Source organism: Aptenodytes patagonicus, chromosome 27 (genome assembly GCF_965638725.1).
Source record: "Aptenodytes patagonicus chromosome 27, bAptPat1.pri.cur, whole genome shotgun sequence".
NCBI lineage: Eukaryota > Metazoa > Chordata > Aves > Sphenisciformes > Spheniscidae > Aptenodytes > Aptenodytes patagonicus.
Window position 1 is genome coordinate 1,521,970 of NC_134975.1, and position 17,986 is coordinate 1,539,955.

A 17,986-nucleotide genomic window follows, 5' to 3' on the forward strand; every position below is an offset into this window, starting at 1 on the left:
TCCCTAAGGCCGTGCCGCACCGCTGCGGGCGGCGGAGAAGCGGATCTCGGCCGCCGGAGCGGCTCCGGTCCGTTCGGGAGCGGGCGGGGGGCGCGAGGCGAGCGGCGGGGCTGCGGTGCGGGGCCGGGCCGCGGGGGGGCGCGCGGCGGCGAGGCGAGGCGCGGCGCGGCGGGCGCACCGCCCCGTCACGTGACGGCGGCGCTGGGGCTCAGCATGGCGGAGGTGGCGGCCGCTCCCGCTGCGCCCGCGATCCGGAGCCCCCGGCGCTGAGCCGGAGCCGCGCCGAGCCGGCGGCCGGACCTGCTTTCCCTCCTCCTCCCCTCCGCCCGCCATGGCCGAGCCGGCGGCCGCGGGCGTCTCCTCGCTGCCCCGCGAAGTCCGCGAGCAGCTGGCCGAGCTGGAGCTGGAGCTCTCCGAAGGTGAGGAGCGCCGGGCCGCGCCGGGATCCCGTCTGCCCTGCCCTGCCCTGCCCTCGGGGCGCCGGCCCGGCCGCCACGGCCTCCCGCGGCCCGGGCGGGGGAGCCTCCGTGTGGGGGGGGCTGGGGTGGGGGCGGGGGGCAGGAGTGAGGCTCGACTTGGGTTTGTGGGAGAGGAGGCCCGGGGCGAAGGCCGGGGTGTGAGGGGGGCTGTGGGGGAGGCTCCGTGTGAGGAGGCCGGGAATGGGGGGGGGGGCGGGCGAGGGTGAGGGGGCCCGTGTGTGGCGGGGGCCGGCGGTGCGGGGGAAGGAAGGGCCCTGCCTGCGGGTGGGGTTGTGTCTGGGGGGGAACGAGTGCTGGGCGCTTTGTGTGTGCGGGGGGGATCCCCCGCCTGACCCCGGGGGGGGACCCTTTGCTCGTCGGAGGTGATCCCCCTCGGGAGGGTTTTCCTTCTTGGGGGCCTCTTCTCTGTAGTTTCTGAGCTAAGGACGTGGGGGGGGGGGGGAGGAGAAACTCTGGGCACAGCCAGTGGTCCTGGGGTGGGAGAGATGAGGGAACTTTGGGTACATAATGAAGACATACCCGGTGTTCTTTTCACTTTCTGAATAAGTTCTTTTGCGTAGCCATAATCGGGACAGAGCATGCGCCTTTTTTTGTTTCCTTTTTTGCATGGGTATGTCTTTGTTTCCTAGTGCTTAAAATGCTGTTCTCAATATAGCTTTGTTGTAAAGTTCCCTTGTGAAGCCGGAGCGCGAGGGATGGATCTGAGGTGAAAGTTGCAGAGCAGGTAGCTCTGTTTTGCATATCTTTAAACTTCCTCCTTCCATCAGGGTACAGAACTTGGTGCCATGATCAGTGGTTTCTCGGGAGGGCTTACTGCATGGTTGCAATAATCTCCTAGTATTAAAACTTATGGAAAATCAAGTTTCAGTGACATCTTTCTTTACTCTCTTGCTTTGTGCCAGAACATGCAGTGTATAAAGGAGACCTGTTTACTATTTTGAAGATTAGGAATTCATTTACTGACCTGGGTGCTGTCGGCCCCCACTGCCCACACTGGTATACGGTGCTCAATATTTTGCCAGATGGAGAGGCTTTCTTAACAAAACTTGTTTGTAATTAAACTTTTAATGTTAGCTAGGTTGTTTGTTTGGGTTTTTTTTTTAATGTTTTTTAGATATACTTTCTGTAAACATTTAACTAAAGCAATAATACTGTCTGGTGTTTGGTTTTGGGTACTCCGTGATAACAAAGGATTGAAGAACATCTCTCGTGTTGCTCAAAACATAATATGAAATAGCTTTTTTTTTTTCTTTTAAGAATTTGCTGAATGTTTTAAGTATTTGCTTGTATTTTCTGAAACTTGTTTCTTGTGATACTGAAAGACCATTATAGTTTGACCCTGTAATATATTGTACTGCAAACTTTAAAAAAAGTTAAATCCCTTTGCTGGAATGGCTGGCTGTGACATCATGCTAATCTTTAACAAACTTCTCTAATAGTTTAAACTTCAGTGTTATAGAGTGAAATTTTCTATATTATGTAAGTAATTCTCTGATTATAAAATCCACTGCCCCTTTGTGGATTTAATACTCAAGTTTCTTAACATGCATGTTATGAATTTGTTTGTGCAAATCACTTTTTCTATCAAAAAAACATGAGTACAAAGAATTTTGTGTGACTGTGTCCCCAAGCTCTGGGAATCATATTTCACAGTATTTTGTTGCTGAGATAACTGAGGTCTGACCTGTAAGGGAGCCGAGTGAGTCAGTGAGGTAATGTCATTGTATAGTTCTTGAAAAATACGCCCTAGTTTGAGGCTTAAGCTTAAAGACTAAGGCGTATGTGTGCATTGTTCAACTGAATATAACTATGGGCTCTTTATAGTAAACAATATTGAATAGAAGCATTTTATTAAAAATGGCAATAATGCTTCATGTGTAACTGATTAGTTGTTGCTCAGATAAGAACACTTGATCCTTTTTTTCCCACCCCCTTGTTGCAGCTTTATTTGTCTCTAGGCTTGACTGTTGACTATGTAAATGTTTCTGTCGGGTTTTCTGGGTAAGAACACCTCACTTTTGGAACAGGAGAGGAACTGCGCCTGCAGTGAGTTCATACAGGTAGCCCGGGGTCCCTGACAGCAGGAATGGGGAGATTGCTCTGTCCTTGATATATGATCTCACGGTGGGGAGCACATGAGCACTGTTTGGAAGAAGGCTTCAGATGCAGGAGACTGCAGGCTAGGAGCATAAACAAGTTGAGTGCTGAGCTTTATGCGGGGCTGCATTACCATTAACCACCACAGTGTAGAGAATTTATAACAACATGGGGGAAATATAGTATTAAAATCTTATCTGGCGTTATGCTTGTGAAAGGTGCTGTGTCAGCAAGTAGGATGCAAAGCGGAGCAGGATTAGTTTAACGTATGCTTAAAATAGAAGTCATAGTTTGCAGTGATGAGCCATGAGACTTTCTTCAGGAACAATCTGTGCGGACAGAGCAACAGGACTAATTATACCTCTCCCATCCCTGAATTATTCCTTACTGAGCCTTGTGGTCAGCATGGAAGTAACAGTAGCCCCATTCCTGAGTACGCTTAAAACGTTTAAGCAAAATAGTGGAATGTGTTTTGGGAGACAGTAATTGTTTATTAATCAACAGAAATTGCAGTTCTTTTTTTTTAGTCTTAATAAAAGACTAAAGTGTGTCTATATTTGGCCTCAGTGATTGATTTGATTCTTAACTCATTTATTTCTAAGTGTAGATAAGAATTCAGTTGTCTTCTATCAATATGAAGTACATTATACCCAAATCTTAAACATCACACCTTACGGAGACATCTCATTCCCTTACAGAAGGGATCAGTGTTGTTGCCTCTAAGTAAAAATGTTAAAATAACAGTAACTGTATGTAAGCAGTGAATTGGGTCATGGAACTGTGTGAAACCTGGAACCTGCTCATTACTTGTGTTTTCCTTCTTTTTTCACTTTTGGGGTTTTTTTCTTTCTAGTGCTTTTCTTCATCTGTCAGTAACACCCACGTTATGCATCACTAATGATGGGAAGGGCTGTCATTGCATTTGCATCTGCTTCTTTTTCATGAGTAAAAGTGCCAGGGATATTAACTTTAAAGAAGACTTTTACCCCCCTTTTCACATTTCTGTAAGTACGGGAGCTCAGTTTTATGCCTTTGGGGTTGAATTGCAGCTGTGCGTGAAGGTGACTTTGTATCCCCTATATGATGCTGTTTCTTAAAATGTTTGCAGTGTGTGCTGATGAGTTCACAGGACAAGGTAAATGTCTGAATTCATCCCATATTCAGCTGAAAACGTTAGTATTAAAGCACTTTAGCACTCAGCTTGGGGATGTCTAGGTGCTCCTTTACTTTGGGTGAAATTTTCAAGCAGCTCCTCTCACGTTAACCTCATCACAGCTATGTTAATAGAGCTCAGAAACTCTGGAATAGCCAGATTCAAAGGTTCTAATTAAGCACGTTCAGTGGATTTGTTGTATACAGTCCACGTTATGAGCCTATTGTACTGCTTGTGTGGTAAGGTTTGTTCTCTTGGTGCGACGTAGATGGTGGTGCGACAAGAGCTTTTTGCTTTGAAAGTAGGACAGCTGTCTCCCAGGCCGCACTGTATGGGCCAGCTTGTCTGAGAGGGTTAAGCGTGCTCATAAAGAGCTTATTTGGCTGCAGGTTTTTGTTTGACTATGGTTTCTGTCTTGTCTGACGTTTTTAACTAGTAAAGGGATGTTAGTGGAGTGAACTTCAGCTTGTGATATCTATGAAAGTATGAGGTAAGGGGCGGGGGGGGACTCCACCTAGTAATAACAAGGAATTCCCCTCTTAGCAGTTCAGGCCTTGAACGTAATTTCAGTCGATTCTGTGTTATGTGACAGGGTTATCATATCACTGCTCTTGCCTCATGTACAGAAGGAGCTGGTTTCTGTTTACTTTTCTAGTTAAACATACATTTGGCTGTCTGGTTTGTGATTTTGTGTGGGTGTTTCTGTGAATGGCTTCATGCACCTGTGTTTGTTCCTTTTAAAGCTGATTGTCTCTTACTGAAGAATTGAGGCTCAGTCTGCAGAGGAGAGCTTTGTATTAGGATTTTCAGAAGCTGAAGAAATAGCAAGGATGGTGGCATGTGTGGAAAAAGTAGTATCAGCAAAACAGTTGAAACGCAGGACTGAAGGCCGGCCAAATAGGATAGAACCTTAGTGGAAGAAAACATGTTGACTCAAGCAAGTGGGTAGAGTCTTTATTTTGTTTGGCTTGAAAATTTCGTATGAAATCATGGTATTTTTCTGTTCTTTCAAAAATTGTGCGTTTCAGTTTTCATTCTTTTGATTGCCAGACGCCTATCAAAGTAGGTGAGGATCTTTTTTATAGATTAAGTAGCTGAAGCGCAGAATTAAAATAGATTAGAGAAGAGTCAAAGACAGTGATTGTCCGAGTAGGGACTGGCTATGTGGATTTTGCTGAGTGAGCAGAAAGGTTTCACTTAGTTTCTTCCCCACCATTGAGAGGGGAACTGTGGCTATAGCACAGAAAAGGTTGAAGGAGAGCTTATGAACATAGGCAAGTCAGATCTGATCGTCTTGTAGCTAGCAGGACTTACCAGTGGGTTTTGTGCATTTATGCAGCATCTCACCCACAATTCTTGCATTAGGCAAAACTAGTAATGGGAAACCTTTTATGTTGCTTCCTTAATTTACCTGCAGGACTGACAGCTGATGGGTACCAAATCTGCTGAGAAATCTGTGTATGGCTTTGACACAGTCTTCCTGTATGCAGCCAACAAAGGTGCAGTTCTGAGGCAGTGCTTTGAAATGCATAAAAAAACCTTTTGGAGCATGTCACAGGGAGCCGTTTACGCAAATTCAGAGATGATCATTCCTGCCTTGTTTGGCTTTACAAAGATTCTGATAAGAGCCTTCGTTTCAGAGGATACTGTATTTTCTTAAGCCTTACGAACCAGGAAAAAGTGATGCAAGCATGGTAGCGCATGGGTTCCTTGTAATGTCTGTGTCTCACAAGAAAAGGAAATACAGCTCAAGTCATGATCAAGAGGAGCAAAGTAACAAATCTGTCACCAGTGCATCAAACGGAAGGTCCATAAGATGATCACAAATTTCTACTATGCAGATGGTCAAAGCAGAATGATTTAAATGATTAATGGCTTGGAGAAAGTAAGTTAAACGCAAATGCTGACAGAAATATTTTGGCTACTGTGAGTGGGAGTAGATTTTACTGTTGGTGCGTGATTGAAGCATGTAAACATGGTGAAGAAAAGGAAGGGTTTTGGAGCATCCAGGCTGGTATAATAAAGAATAACCAGGAGAGTTAAAGAATGTGCATATTTTTGTGTTGTCCCTTTTATACTTAGGAAATGAGTGAGTTTGGGGCTATTTTTAAAAGCTGCAGCTCTGACCCTTCGCCTTGGGGAGAGGAGGAAATCAGAGGCTTTAAAGAGAGTCCTCCACCTCTTCCCTGATTGCTTCTCTGAAGCTTTGCTGGAGTTAGAACCAGTTTTCCTCAGTTGGGTGGAGGGGACATCTGGTAGCAATGATTCCCAGTTTGTCTTTATGATTCTTACTACTTCTAGTATGGGTGGTATTTGCAGTTTCAGCTGGATCCTTAGGCTGGAAATGTTAATCAGACCTGTTAGCCTGACACATCTGTGCTAAAGCTGCATTTGGTGTTCTTTTTGTGGTGTCCTACATAACTGGTCTTCAGTTTTCTATTCTAAATTCTGTAGCATGAAATACTAAGTAGTAAATGTGATGGATGGCAGCATAACTGCACGGAGCCAGATTGCTGGTCTTTCAAACGTGCATCTAACTAGACAATACTTGGAGCTCCATAGGAAAGTATGTATGCAGAGGACCCCTTGTGTTTCTAGTTCATTGGTAATGTTGTGGAAAGGGTGATGGGTTCCTTCCTGATTCCCTCTATCTGATTAGTTTTTGTCATGAAGCTTTCTATTCATTGGATTTATCATGTTTATTCAGTGGCAAGTTTCAGAAGCCAGAGAGTGAACTAATGGTGAGAAGTCCCAGAGGTGCAAGCAGAAGCTGAATAGTATCCTGTTTTCATTTGTTTCAAATACAATGTTCAGAATATTTCTTAAAATGGTTTTCTTTAAACTGTATGTCTCAAAGTTATAAAAAGCATTTCCTGAATCTCTCAGTGAGTTGCTCAGCTGCTTTTTGGACTGAATTAATAGAGAGAGGAATTGAAGCATTCCTCTGTTGAGGTTGATTCAATCCAAATTTTTTCTTGGAGCTTATGAAATCAGGGAAGAGTCATCAGGCCAGGATGTCTCATTCTATTAATTAGAATGGAAGACTCTTAAATTTGCACCATGTGTTGAGGAAACAGTGATTTATAGCTAACGGATGCTCTGCAGGCAGCAGCATTCCATCTGCTACATGAATTTTCCCATTACATTTTGATGAAAAGTCTTGGGAAAAGCCTCACACCTGTATTTCTCATTCTCAATAACGTTTGCCAATGCTCGATTTTGTTACTGTCGTGGTTTAATCTCAGTCAGCAATTAAGCACCACGCAGCCGCTCGCTCACTCCCCCCCACCCGGTGGGATGGGGGAGAGAATTGGAAGAGCACAAGTTAGAAAGACTCGTGGGTTGAGATAAAAACAGTTTAATAATTGAAATAAAATGATAATAATAATATGATAATAATAATAATAATACACAAAACAAGTGATGCACAGCACAATTGCTCACCACCCGCTGACCGATGCCCAGCCAGTCCCCGAGCAGCGGCCCCCCCGGCCAGCTTTTCCCAGTTTATGTACTGAGCATGACGTCACATGGTATGGAATGTCCCTTTGGCCAGTTTGGCTGTGCCCCCTCCCAGCTTCTTGTGCACCTCCAGCCTCCTCAGTCAGTAGAGCATGGGAAGCTGAAAAGTCCTTGGCTAGTGTAAGCATTACCTAGCAACAACTAAAACACCGGTGTGTTATCAACTTTGTTCTCATCCTAAATCCAAAACACTGTACCAGCTACTAGAAAGGAAATTAACTCTATCCCTGCCGAAACCAGGACAGTTACTCTCGCCTGGATTTTTTTTTGAGTAAAATGCCTATTTCTATCAGCTTGCATTTTTTTCAAACTTCAAAGCTGAGAGTTTCTGAAACTCTACTTAGAATAAACACAGGCAGGAGAGATTATGTTTATAGCGAAGATAGTCAATGTAATAGTACTTAACTTTCCTTGCTGCTCTTGTAAGCAAACACCTTATTTAGTGTAACTTAAGCTGATTAAAAGAAAAAGGAAAAAAAAAAAAGCTTGCTTAAAGTTTTAGCACTTCTCTGCCAACATAAACTTTTTCTAATTCTTGTTGACTTGAGAATTGCTGATACAAACTAAGTCTTTCTAGACTTTGAATTCCATGGGGATGGGAGCCCACAGAGCCTACAGGGCATGCATTACTATATTTTGGGAACCCAGGCTGCAAGTTACTGCCTCAGTGATCAGCAACTGAGCCTCTCAGAATTGTTCCCCAGCAGTCAGGCGACCTGCTTTCACCAGCTCCGTGTCCCTAGGGAGCAAAAACAACCAGGAGAATTGTATCCCTGCCTGATAAAATTAGGTCTTCTGTAATCTCTCTCAGAACAGCCGGATGGCTAGCTGCCTTGAAAAACATATGTTTTAATGCAGGAATAATGCATTCCATTTAGGATGGCTATAGCCGTGGGAGCTGGTTGACTTAGTGGATAAAGCACTCCCATTTTGCCTCTGGGATCAGGACCTGATGTCAAACACCAGATCTAAAGTGCAGCGGTGGAAAAGAATTGTTTGGGATGTTTTTCCTGTCTTTTGCTCTTAACAGGGATGTTGTTCCTGTACGTTAGTCCTAAAGGAGTTTGAGAATTAAACCATCCTATTGTTGGAAATAAAGCATAAATTGCAAAGAGGAGGAGTTAGTGTATGTATTTCTAGGTTGTAGCTCACTTTGCATTAAGAAACTTATTTAGGAATAACAATGTTGGTGTTCCTCTAATACAAGTTTATAATAAATTTCTCTGGGAGGAGCATAGGTAACTTGCTGGAGGAAGTTCTGCTTTACCCCTCTCCTGATAGAGCTCCCCTGCACAGAGGGAAGACACCACTGTCATTGCAGCCACACACATCTCCATTGTGCAGACAAAGCCCATTGTTCTGTTGGGAATTGATTGTCATGTGATACTTCCAGCTTCTCCTTCTGAGCTGCTGAATTTCATTACAGGAAGCTAAGTATAAGTGTTTTCCCACTAATAATTTTCCATATGAGCCATTACTGTGGTTGCCGCAAGGATGGACTGTGGGTGACTGGGTGGGGTGTCGAGCTGTGCTGCTGGGAGTGGGAAGGGGTGACCAGGAAGACAAACTGTTTGTGTGGGGCAAGCCATGGGAGATTACAGAAGTGCTAAGTTTGGAACGTACGGACAAGATAAGTTGTGATGGGGCATTTGGTTGGCCATAAATTGGAAGGGTGTGATCTACAGTGGGAATGATACAGCAGATAAAGCACCAGACTGAGAGCTGAAATACTTGGTTTCAGGTCCTATCCTGCATGCGTGGCTTCATTCCGTAGCTGCACAGCCACCGTTCCAGAAAGGGTAGTCAGATGAGGATGTGTTAAAGAAGGTTTTGTGTTGCCTGCTGTCCCACCTGTACCTTTAATGCATCAACTCTTCATTTAGAGTGCTGATTAATCTTTGACATGAAGAGCCATTTCAATATGAAGCACCTTTTCTGGAAATACTGTAATTTGCTCACTGAGCACAGCAGCAAATGCATGTATGTCAGTATGGATGTCCTGATAAGACTGTTTTCTTTGCCTAGTGGTTGCGTCTTCATCATCACCTTTCGCTGTAATTACCCACTGTGGAAGCTTTGTGTGCTTCTCTGGAAACAGTGAACACATAGATAAGCTGACCAGCCAAAAGAAACCCTGAGGAGGGGAAAAGGCTTTAAAGTTTTCTGCTTGCTTTCTAGAAAGAGGTATGAGCAAAGTTAACACACAGTTGTAAAAGGTCACTCTTTGCCTTTCTGTCAAGAAGGCAAGATGTGCAGCTAGCATGGTTTTGTGCTGCATAGCAGCAGCTGACATTCCTGCTCACAATGTGCATTGTCACTGTGGTAAGGAGAAGGAGAGTTTCTCCGAGGAGCTGGGAAGTGACATGGCAAATTCCAGCCTGTGATTATTCACCATGTGATGGAGAAGCTGAGTCAGGTGATCTGAGCGGGAGATAAAAGGTCCTTAATCCTCAGCAGTTCTGGTAGAGGAATAAACAGATCTGCAGCTTATTAAACTATGCTGTCTTTTTTTTTTCCTTAATTGAATATAAGCAGAAGATGCCTATTAAAGGTGTTCCATTTCTGACATTAAAAAAAAAAAAGATCGTTTCATGTCCCATAGGGGTGGTTCTAGCAAGGTACTGATGGCATTTGGTTGGATAAATGCAGGGCTTCTTGCGGTGCTGTTTGTGTGTGTGAAAGGAGAAGGGTGTTGCTGAAAAGTTTGCTTCAGCTGACTCCTTACTGTGTCTCTAAGCTGGAGAGAAGCATGTATATTCCTATGGCGTGTCATCAAGAACTGCAGTCCTGGTTTCATAACAAAGCCTTTGGCAGCAGCGTTGGCTCAAGATACTCTCACCTCTTAGCACCTTACTCTTTTCCATCTTGGAGGGCGCAGGCGCCTCAGCTCTGCATTTTGTAAAGCTGTGAACTTTGGCAAACTGGAGAGGGCAATTGATTAAACTTTTAGGAATGTAAGCTTTGTTTCTTAAAAAATACTGGACCATTTACTTCATTCATAAGCAGTGAAAGCGTTTGCAGGTAACCAAATTACAAATTATTTTGATACAGCTTTTTAAGCTTCTGTGGCAATCCTGAAAAAAATACTGAACAACACAAGACTCAGCCTGTCTTGTGCTAGCAAAAAGTAGATCTCATAGTAGTAAAGTGCTCATGTAAATGTTTTTTGAGACTAAGACCTGTGTTTATTCTTAGGGCAGGAATTTTAAGTGATCCCTTGTGGATTAAAAAAAACCAATTCTTATTGTAATTGGAATGAAACCATCCATACTTACGCAATTTTGGATTGGAAGTTGCTACAGTGAAAAGGGGGAAGTATTGTTATTTTCAGTTCACAGACAGGAAGCTGAGATGCCCAGAGGTGAGGTGAGCTGCTCAGTCACACAAACCAGCAGCAGAGCCGGGGGCAGATCTGAGATCTTTTGACACTCAGCCCTCTGCTCCGTAGATGAGGGTGCATTATCACTAACAAAGGAAGAGACTTTGAAATACACAGTCTGATAACTAGTAAATGGATGTCTGTACAGTGTGCTGGGAGTTTGCATGTTCTTCTACACATTCAGGTAATCTGAGTTTAGCTATGACAGTGATAGTATGTTTTGTTGAATGCATATTGATGTAAACCAACTGTATTTGTGGAATTTCTTCTCTCTGCTTTAAATTCTTGAGTCCCTCTGGAAAATGTCCTGAATTTAAAAAGTCCTATGGTGCAGAAAAAAGTCAATTATTGAGTCCCAAAGAGGGAGAATAATGGATGAAGACAAAGCAAATGAGTCAGATATAAATAATCCTATTATGTCTTGGCTGCAGCCACACCTAGAAACCGTGAACAAACATTGCTGTTCTGTTTAGTTATTCTTCTGTTTGATACACTTTACTTGTTAAGTCCTGTTTTAAAATTGCAGCATGTAAAAATTGTGTAGGGCTAGTTGCCACTAGTGTTAAAGACTTAGAAACATTGTTTTAGTAATTTTGACCAGAGACATGGATGCCTGTGCTAGAGCATGTTTAATTTGCTCTCATATTTCCCCAAAATCAGAAAAATACAAAACCTTGGAGTTGGTGTTGCCTTGGAAGGCTTTCAAGGCAATTCTTTCTGCAGTAGGCCTTTAAAAAAAAGTCTGGCTAGAACAGCAAACAGGAAGATGAAATTACCCTTTCTTTTGTGTATCAGAATGTCGTTTGTTGTACAACGCTTTGGTAGAACACTTTTAGTAGTAGCCAGTTATAGCATGGAAACCGTAAAGAAAAGCATTTGGATCTAGCAAAATCATACTTGATGATCTACGATTGCTGTCATGTGTCTTACTAGGTAATTACTTACCTAATAGCATGTGTCTTTCTTCCCTCTTTCATGGTGGATAAGCTGATTTTTAATAAATCTGAACAAAGCTTTTTTTCAGATGAGACTTGAAGAAAAAAGAAAATTTCGACCCTTCTCCTGCCTCCCTCCTCTGATTCGGATTCTTCTGTTGTAGCTCCCGTAAAGGGGGGGCCTGAAGCCTTGTCTGTTGAGTGTGGCTGTCACTAATTCCAAGGGCTTCTTAACAGAGGTTAGGGTTTGTTTTTTGGTTCTTGTCCAAACACGTACCATTTGCCTTGCATTGTTCTTTTGTACTGACTGCTATCCTTTGGGCTTTGTATGTGGCCTATGAAATGTGATCCTCTGGCTCGAAAGAGTTTGAGAGATTTGTCTTATGCACACTTACCTGCAGTAATCCTTCTCGGTTTATTGGTGTTGCAGTGTGACAGCTCATGATATTCAATCCATTCATTTCCCTGGGATGTGAAGGTAATTTCTTGTGTTGAACCTGATGGGGAAAGACAAATAGAAATAAAGGTTCATGTACTGGCAGCTCTTCAGGGGCTTATTTATGCAGGCTTGCTCTCATCTACATTGAGTCTGTAGCAAAGGTGATGCTTTCTTTTTTTTTGCGTTCTAGAGATTTAAATGGATTCAGCAAAGCAACAAGGGAGGGGGGCACGCAGTAAGGTAGATGATGGTGACAAAGTTCTCCATGCCATGCAGGATGGCAACTTGGCCTCTTCTCTTAGGAAAATAATTACTACTTATGTTCTCTTGTTTAAAATTACAGAATACCTTCCTGTGAACAATAAAATGGTGTGAAAGACACAGACATGTTGTACAGCACTGCAGGCACACTCCTTTTCCAGCAGAGACAGAACTGTTTGGGCAGAAGGATAAAAGGAAAGACTTGGCATGGAGAACTGGGGAAGGAGTAAATAGTCTTCTATTAGAATTGAGTTTGGCTTCAGATTATGAAAGATCTGGCAACTGTACAGCTTGGAGCGTGTTTGCTACTTTCTGTTGCTCTTGCCGTGCAAAGTGACAACCTCTCGGTTGTGCTGGTACAGCTGCTCATGGGTCTGTCTTGGGGTCTGGATTGAGGAGCTGACAGATTTAAAAAAATTAACAGTATTGCTGTTGAATACTTGACATCATGAGAGGATAGCCTGCAGGTTAGTCCAAGAAAGGAAGAATGAAAGGAACTAGTGAAGTGGAGAGATCTGGGAGATGTAAGAGCTGGCTTTTTTCTGTAATTCTGCTATCAAGAATAGCTTAAATTTTCTGTGGGTGAAATGTGACAAAAAGTCTCCAAGACTTGTTGTCACATTGGAGGAAGCTAGCAGTTGTTGGATTGTTTCCACGTTTTAAAGGGATTGTTTGAACCTGTTTCATAGATTCCTAGTTGAAAGGTAGATTTCTGCTCCTTCAGCGCATTCTGCCCCAAGCAATTGCAGACGGCATCTCTCTTCCTAACTCACTAAACCAGTTAATGTTTGAGCTTTGAACATATTGTCTGCTATTTAAGTGTTACATACTGTTAGATACGTAAATGAAAAAGACTGTGCTGGTTGTTCCAGGGAGTTACCTCATGGAGGGGAAAAGCTGACTTGGGTTTCCTGTGATATCTTTTACTTCTGATTGTGCAGGGTGCAAATTCAAAGCCTCCCTGCGTTATCTATGGATGGAGGCACATATGAAAAGGAAGAAGGCAGCTAGGCTAGGGCAGCTTGCCAATTGCTTAAAGCCTTTGTTAGAGACTAAAGGAAACCTGTGCCCATTTAGGCACTAGTACAGCCCCAGGGGCTTTCTTGGCCTCATATGTAAAGAAGATGAAGGCAGCCGCATGGAAATGATTGCACACTTTTGCACGTCAGTCTACATTAGCTCTTTAGGCCCTGGTTGTTGTGTTTGAATGCTAAGATCTTGTGCTTAATTCTCAGGATTTTCATCCTGTGGGTCTTTCAGTATAGCACTTAACCCATCTGTTGAAACTAAACCATGAGGAAAGTATCTTCTGCGCAAGAACACTTGCAAAACCGGTCTCTTATTGAACTGCTCAGAGCCCGTACGTGACTTCATTCTGATCACAAGGAAGGAGATGTCTCCAGTGGTCAGGCTTTGCTGCATTACCTCTGGGAAAGGTGTCTGCCTCTGTGATGACTGGTTTCTCCATATGATAAATTCCTCATTCTCAGCTTGCTGTGTGTTGAAATAAAAAGGAGAGATGAAATCAAGTATCAAAATAAATGTCAATTTTAAACCAGTGCAAGCAAGCAAATTAGAAACAGGCACGCTTTCACTCTCAAATCTGTGCTGCTCTGCCATTTCCCTTTCCTCTGCGTGAAAAGAAGGTTTTGGAGTGATTTATAGCTGTTACGCCAGTCTCATCAGGACTGCTAGGTACGGTACTGTCTGCTGTAGTTGAGTGGTTGACTTCTGCAGACTACGTTTCTGGACTGTTTGGTTTTTTTTTCCTTTTAGAGCTTTTAATGTGAAATAATCGTAATCTGTGCACAGCACAACTGATACAAGTATCATGCTTCAGAGAACTGTGATGAAGGTGTCAGGTTGTGAGCGCATCCTGCGTTTGTGGCTTCTATGTGTTTGTGTATTTTCATGGAGATGGTAGCTACTCGAGTGCGATTTTGGGGTTTCAGGAGAAATTTTGTTGTGTCTTCCTCCAGCAGAATTAGCTAGGGCTAGAGAGAACATCTCTCCAGAGTTTCTTGAATAGTCTGAGGTACTACAGCCTACAAGGTATTTTTTATGGGTGCTCCAGATCAGCTGTCACTGAAAAGGCAGGTCAGCATTGTATTTGGTAGGAAGATCTAAGCTGGGATACCCCAGGGAATTTATTTTGTTTCTGTATTTTTTTGTACAGTACTGTCTTACGCTTCTAGAATGCCCAATGCTTAAGAAGAAATGATCCTATTGTACAATGGATATTGAAGAGAAGTGGTTGCTTTATTTCCCAAACATCATCATTTCTCTTAAGAGACTGTTATGTAGCATGGCACGAATTTTACTTACATGAAACATGTGGAGTCAGCAGACAAGTCTTACTGAACAAATTGGAGGGCAGCAATCCAAACCGATGCCTGTTGTCTACAGTCCTCCATTTTCAGAGTTTTTCCTTAATTGTAAGCTTTCTATTTGGACTTTAATTCTTTAGTTTCTCTCTCTTGGCAGAATATCTGGTCTTAAATTGTTGCTGTCAACACGTCCTTAGCCATTCCTGCTCCCCCCCCATCCCCCTAAATTGTGTAGTACTGTCTGTGGTGCTTCAGATTGCTATAAAAAGGCCATTATTTTTGGTCTTTTTAGTTGAAAGCAAAGCCTGCTGTGAATATAATACTTTATCAAAAAGATACAAGCATCTCCCTGTTAATATTATTACATTGACACACTGGTTTTATAAACACTTTAGTGCTCTTTGAAATGGTTGATATCTAGTGATTATGACTCCATTAGGCGTAGTAACAGATGGTTCATATACAAGTACTTTTTATGTTGTCATCTATAGCAGAAATACTGACATGAAAGGGAATGTTAAATTCTCATCTCTTCAGTGGTAAGGCTGGGGAAGTTAGCATGTGGTATGGTGGAGGATCTCGTATTAACGTAAGATTGTGTGACCAAGGAGGAAGTAAACTAATATCTAGAATGATGCAGAATAGACTGGAGAGGGATGATGGATCATGCTGGAGCAAGACAGTAGAGAGCACAGATACTGGAATGGATTGTAAGCCAGTGGAGCAAGACTACAATTAGGATGATCTCTGGATGGGTAGACTGCAGTATTCTGTAGGATTTTCAGGTTTTAGAAGAGGTGGGACTCCTGCAGTTACTGAGTTAGAGGGAGAGGCCTGGAAAGTCCCTGCCTCCTTTACCGGCCAAAACAGGGGTGGAATTAGGTCATGGACATCAGATAACTTTGTCAGGGTCATACTGTGGGGCTGAAGCAGCAGCTTTGCCAAACATCTGCAGCTGCCCTATGTACCTGCATTCATTTGTGGCTTCCATCATGTTTTCTTCAGCAGGCAAGATGTGGAATTGGAGACCTCTGTGTCCCCACAAATGACTCTAAGAGAAGTCTAATTTAACACCCTCTTCAATTCTTAGCTTGCTTTTTGAGGTGATGCTCTTGTTAAGTTTTGTCTTGGTTTTTTGGGTTGTTGGTTTGGGTTTTTTCTGGACATTTTAGGGTTGTATATTCTTAAATTTAGCTCTGTCCATGCCTGGAGAGAAATCACCTAGCACTTCAGGGGTTTTTCCTGCGAGAACCAGAGAGTTCGAAGTCTTGGGCTTCTGTTTTAGATGAGTAAGTTGGAGGGCTTACATGTGTTTTTGCAGAGTGTTAAAAACAGGCTAATACTGTTAGAATTAAGTGCTAGTGGGAAATAAAGCAATAAAGGTTAGTTTGTTATTTAAAGTAATTCTGGGAGATTGGCTATTGCTGAGAGAAACTGCACAGTCACCTTTGCAGAATGAAAAATTAAAATATGATCTCACCCTCATTAAAATTAAGTAATTGATGTCATCATTCAATTAAAAGATTTTTTGGGAGCTTTTGGCAAGTCATTCCAGGTTGCTATTAAGACCTGACCAACCAAGCATCCTTAAATTGGAGGGAATGGGGAATAGTTCTCTGTTAAGTAACTGAAAAATAAGGTAGCATCTCAACAAAATACCTAACTATCAAAACCAGCCAAACCAACCAACCCTAAACTACTGTAAGGCAGTGCTACCAGTGTACTACTTCATGGAGATTTCTGTCATGAGGTTAGTTAGAGTCAAAGCACAATTCTGAAGTGAAGTTGAATGTATTGCTCTTAATGTGCTTGTCTCTCCAGGTACCTAGCTTGAAGATGAGTGTTCTGAATATGCACGTGCATCAAAAGTGGGACTTTGAAGGGAGCGATTCTAACTTTATCTTCAGCCCAAGTTTTTCTCATCATGCTAAACCTAACTGTAAGGCCAATGCAGTGTTGATAACCTTTTGTCTCTGCTCTTCATTAGCTGGCATTATAACAATTAACTGTTGTTACTAGTTTACTGTGAATACATTTTGCTGGTTGTTGCTTTTTCAGGCAGCTTGCAGTTCCCAACCTGTACAGCTATAGCTTGGGGTTTTTTCTGTTTTATTCATAATTCCATCTAGGCATCGCTGTTTGCAAGAAATCTTTCATCTCTAGCTCTGGGCTATACAGAACTGGAGTGGCAAAGGAGACGTGTTTTTGTGCTGGCTTCATCGTTTTCAGAGTATTAATATTTAATTTAGGCTTTTTAAAGCTTTTAGCAGATTTGTCAGGCTTTCTTCCCTGTGGTAGTGTATGTGAGGACAACTTGAGAGAGCATTCTGATTAACTTACAATATGGAAAGTGGTTTTATTTATTTTGATTTATGACTGAAATACTTTCAAGAAGCTCATCCTGTTCTGTAAGTAACTTTGCCATAAACTTAACCGTAAAATAGATCCAGCAGTTTTTCCTTTTCTCCAGCTAGAGTCCAGCCAGGCAAATCCTGTATCACATCCAAGTAATACTTTTTCTTGCCCATAAAGACCAGTCTGTATTGTCACTCTCCAGTGAAAAACATGGATGCATTCAGCTGTGCTGTGTGGGGAGTAGCAGGTTTCAAAGAAACCCTCAGTGGCATGTACTCTGCTACTGCTTGTTCTCTCGCTCCGCTCCATACAGAGCGAGACACTGACATTGAACTTCTGAATCTCGACGTGATTTTGCCATGACAGAAATCATTCTGTTCTCAGCTCGAGCCCTGTGTTGCTTTCATGCAAGCAAGCAGTGCCAACATGGGTGTTTTGGTGACAAGGAAGTATTCAACTTTCACTTGGTTAGGGCTGAAATGCGGTTATTTACACTGCTGTTATGTGTTTAGAAGTTTATATAAATGATATTTCGTCATTTTTGACCCATTTTTATGGTAAATTTGATCTTGGAGAGATTGCAGCTTGTTAGCACAAATACGCCATGAATTTTTTACCTGTTACTAGAAATAAAGTTTCTTCTCTTCCACATTCAAAATATTTTGTTCAAGTGAAGAGCACATGATGTGAGGGCAGATCTGGTGCAGGTAGGTTGCCTTTCAGTGCAGGAGATAATTTGGCCTGAAAAACACTTGGAACCAGTTTAGAGATTGATTGGTTTTTTTCGCTCTGACTGTGCAGCTGCCTTCAGTACACAAGCTCATAGTTGTTTTGCATTGTGCTCACTAAATTCTTGATTAGGCCTGCGCAGGAGTTTATGCTTTTCAGCTGACAGCCCTCTGAGCTGTGACCGAGTCCCACTTTGAGCCTCCTGAAATCTGGTGTTCCTGATTCAAGATGGAAACAAAGGGGAAATGCAGTCGGCATTCTGGCCTCTGGCGGAGGCCGTTTTTGTTTACCAGTTAATGTTTCTTTCCAG

The 17,986-nt window shown here is 42.7% G+C and overlaps 1 protein-coding gene across 3 annotated transcripts in view; it reads left to right on the plus strand.

Annotated features, from left to right (window-relative positions):
* The first annotated feature begins 233 nt into the window (after positions 1-233).
* Positions 234-17,986, plus strand: part of DIP2B (disco interacting protein 2 homolog B) — a 71,589-nt gene continuing 53,836 nt past the window's right edge. For all 3 annotated transcript variants that reach the window (XM_076360596.1, XM_076360597.1, XM_076360598.1), the window contains exon 1: positions 234-419. In XM_076360596.1, the coding sequence (XP_076216711.1) occupies positions 332-419 (88 nt within the window). In that variant the 5' untranslated portion in view covers positions 234-331. The remainder of the gene's footprint in view (positions 420-17,986) is intronic.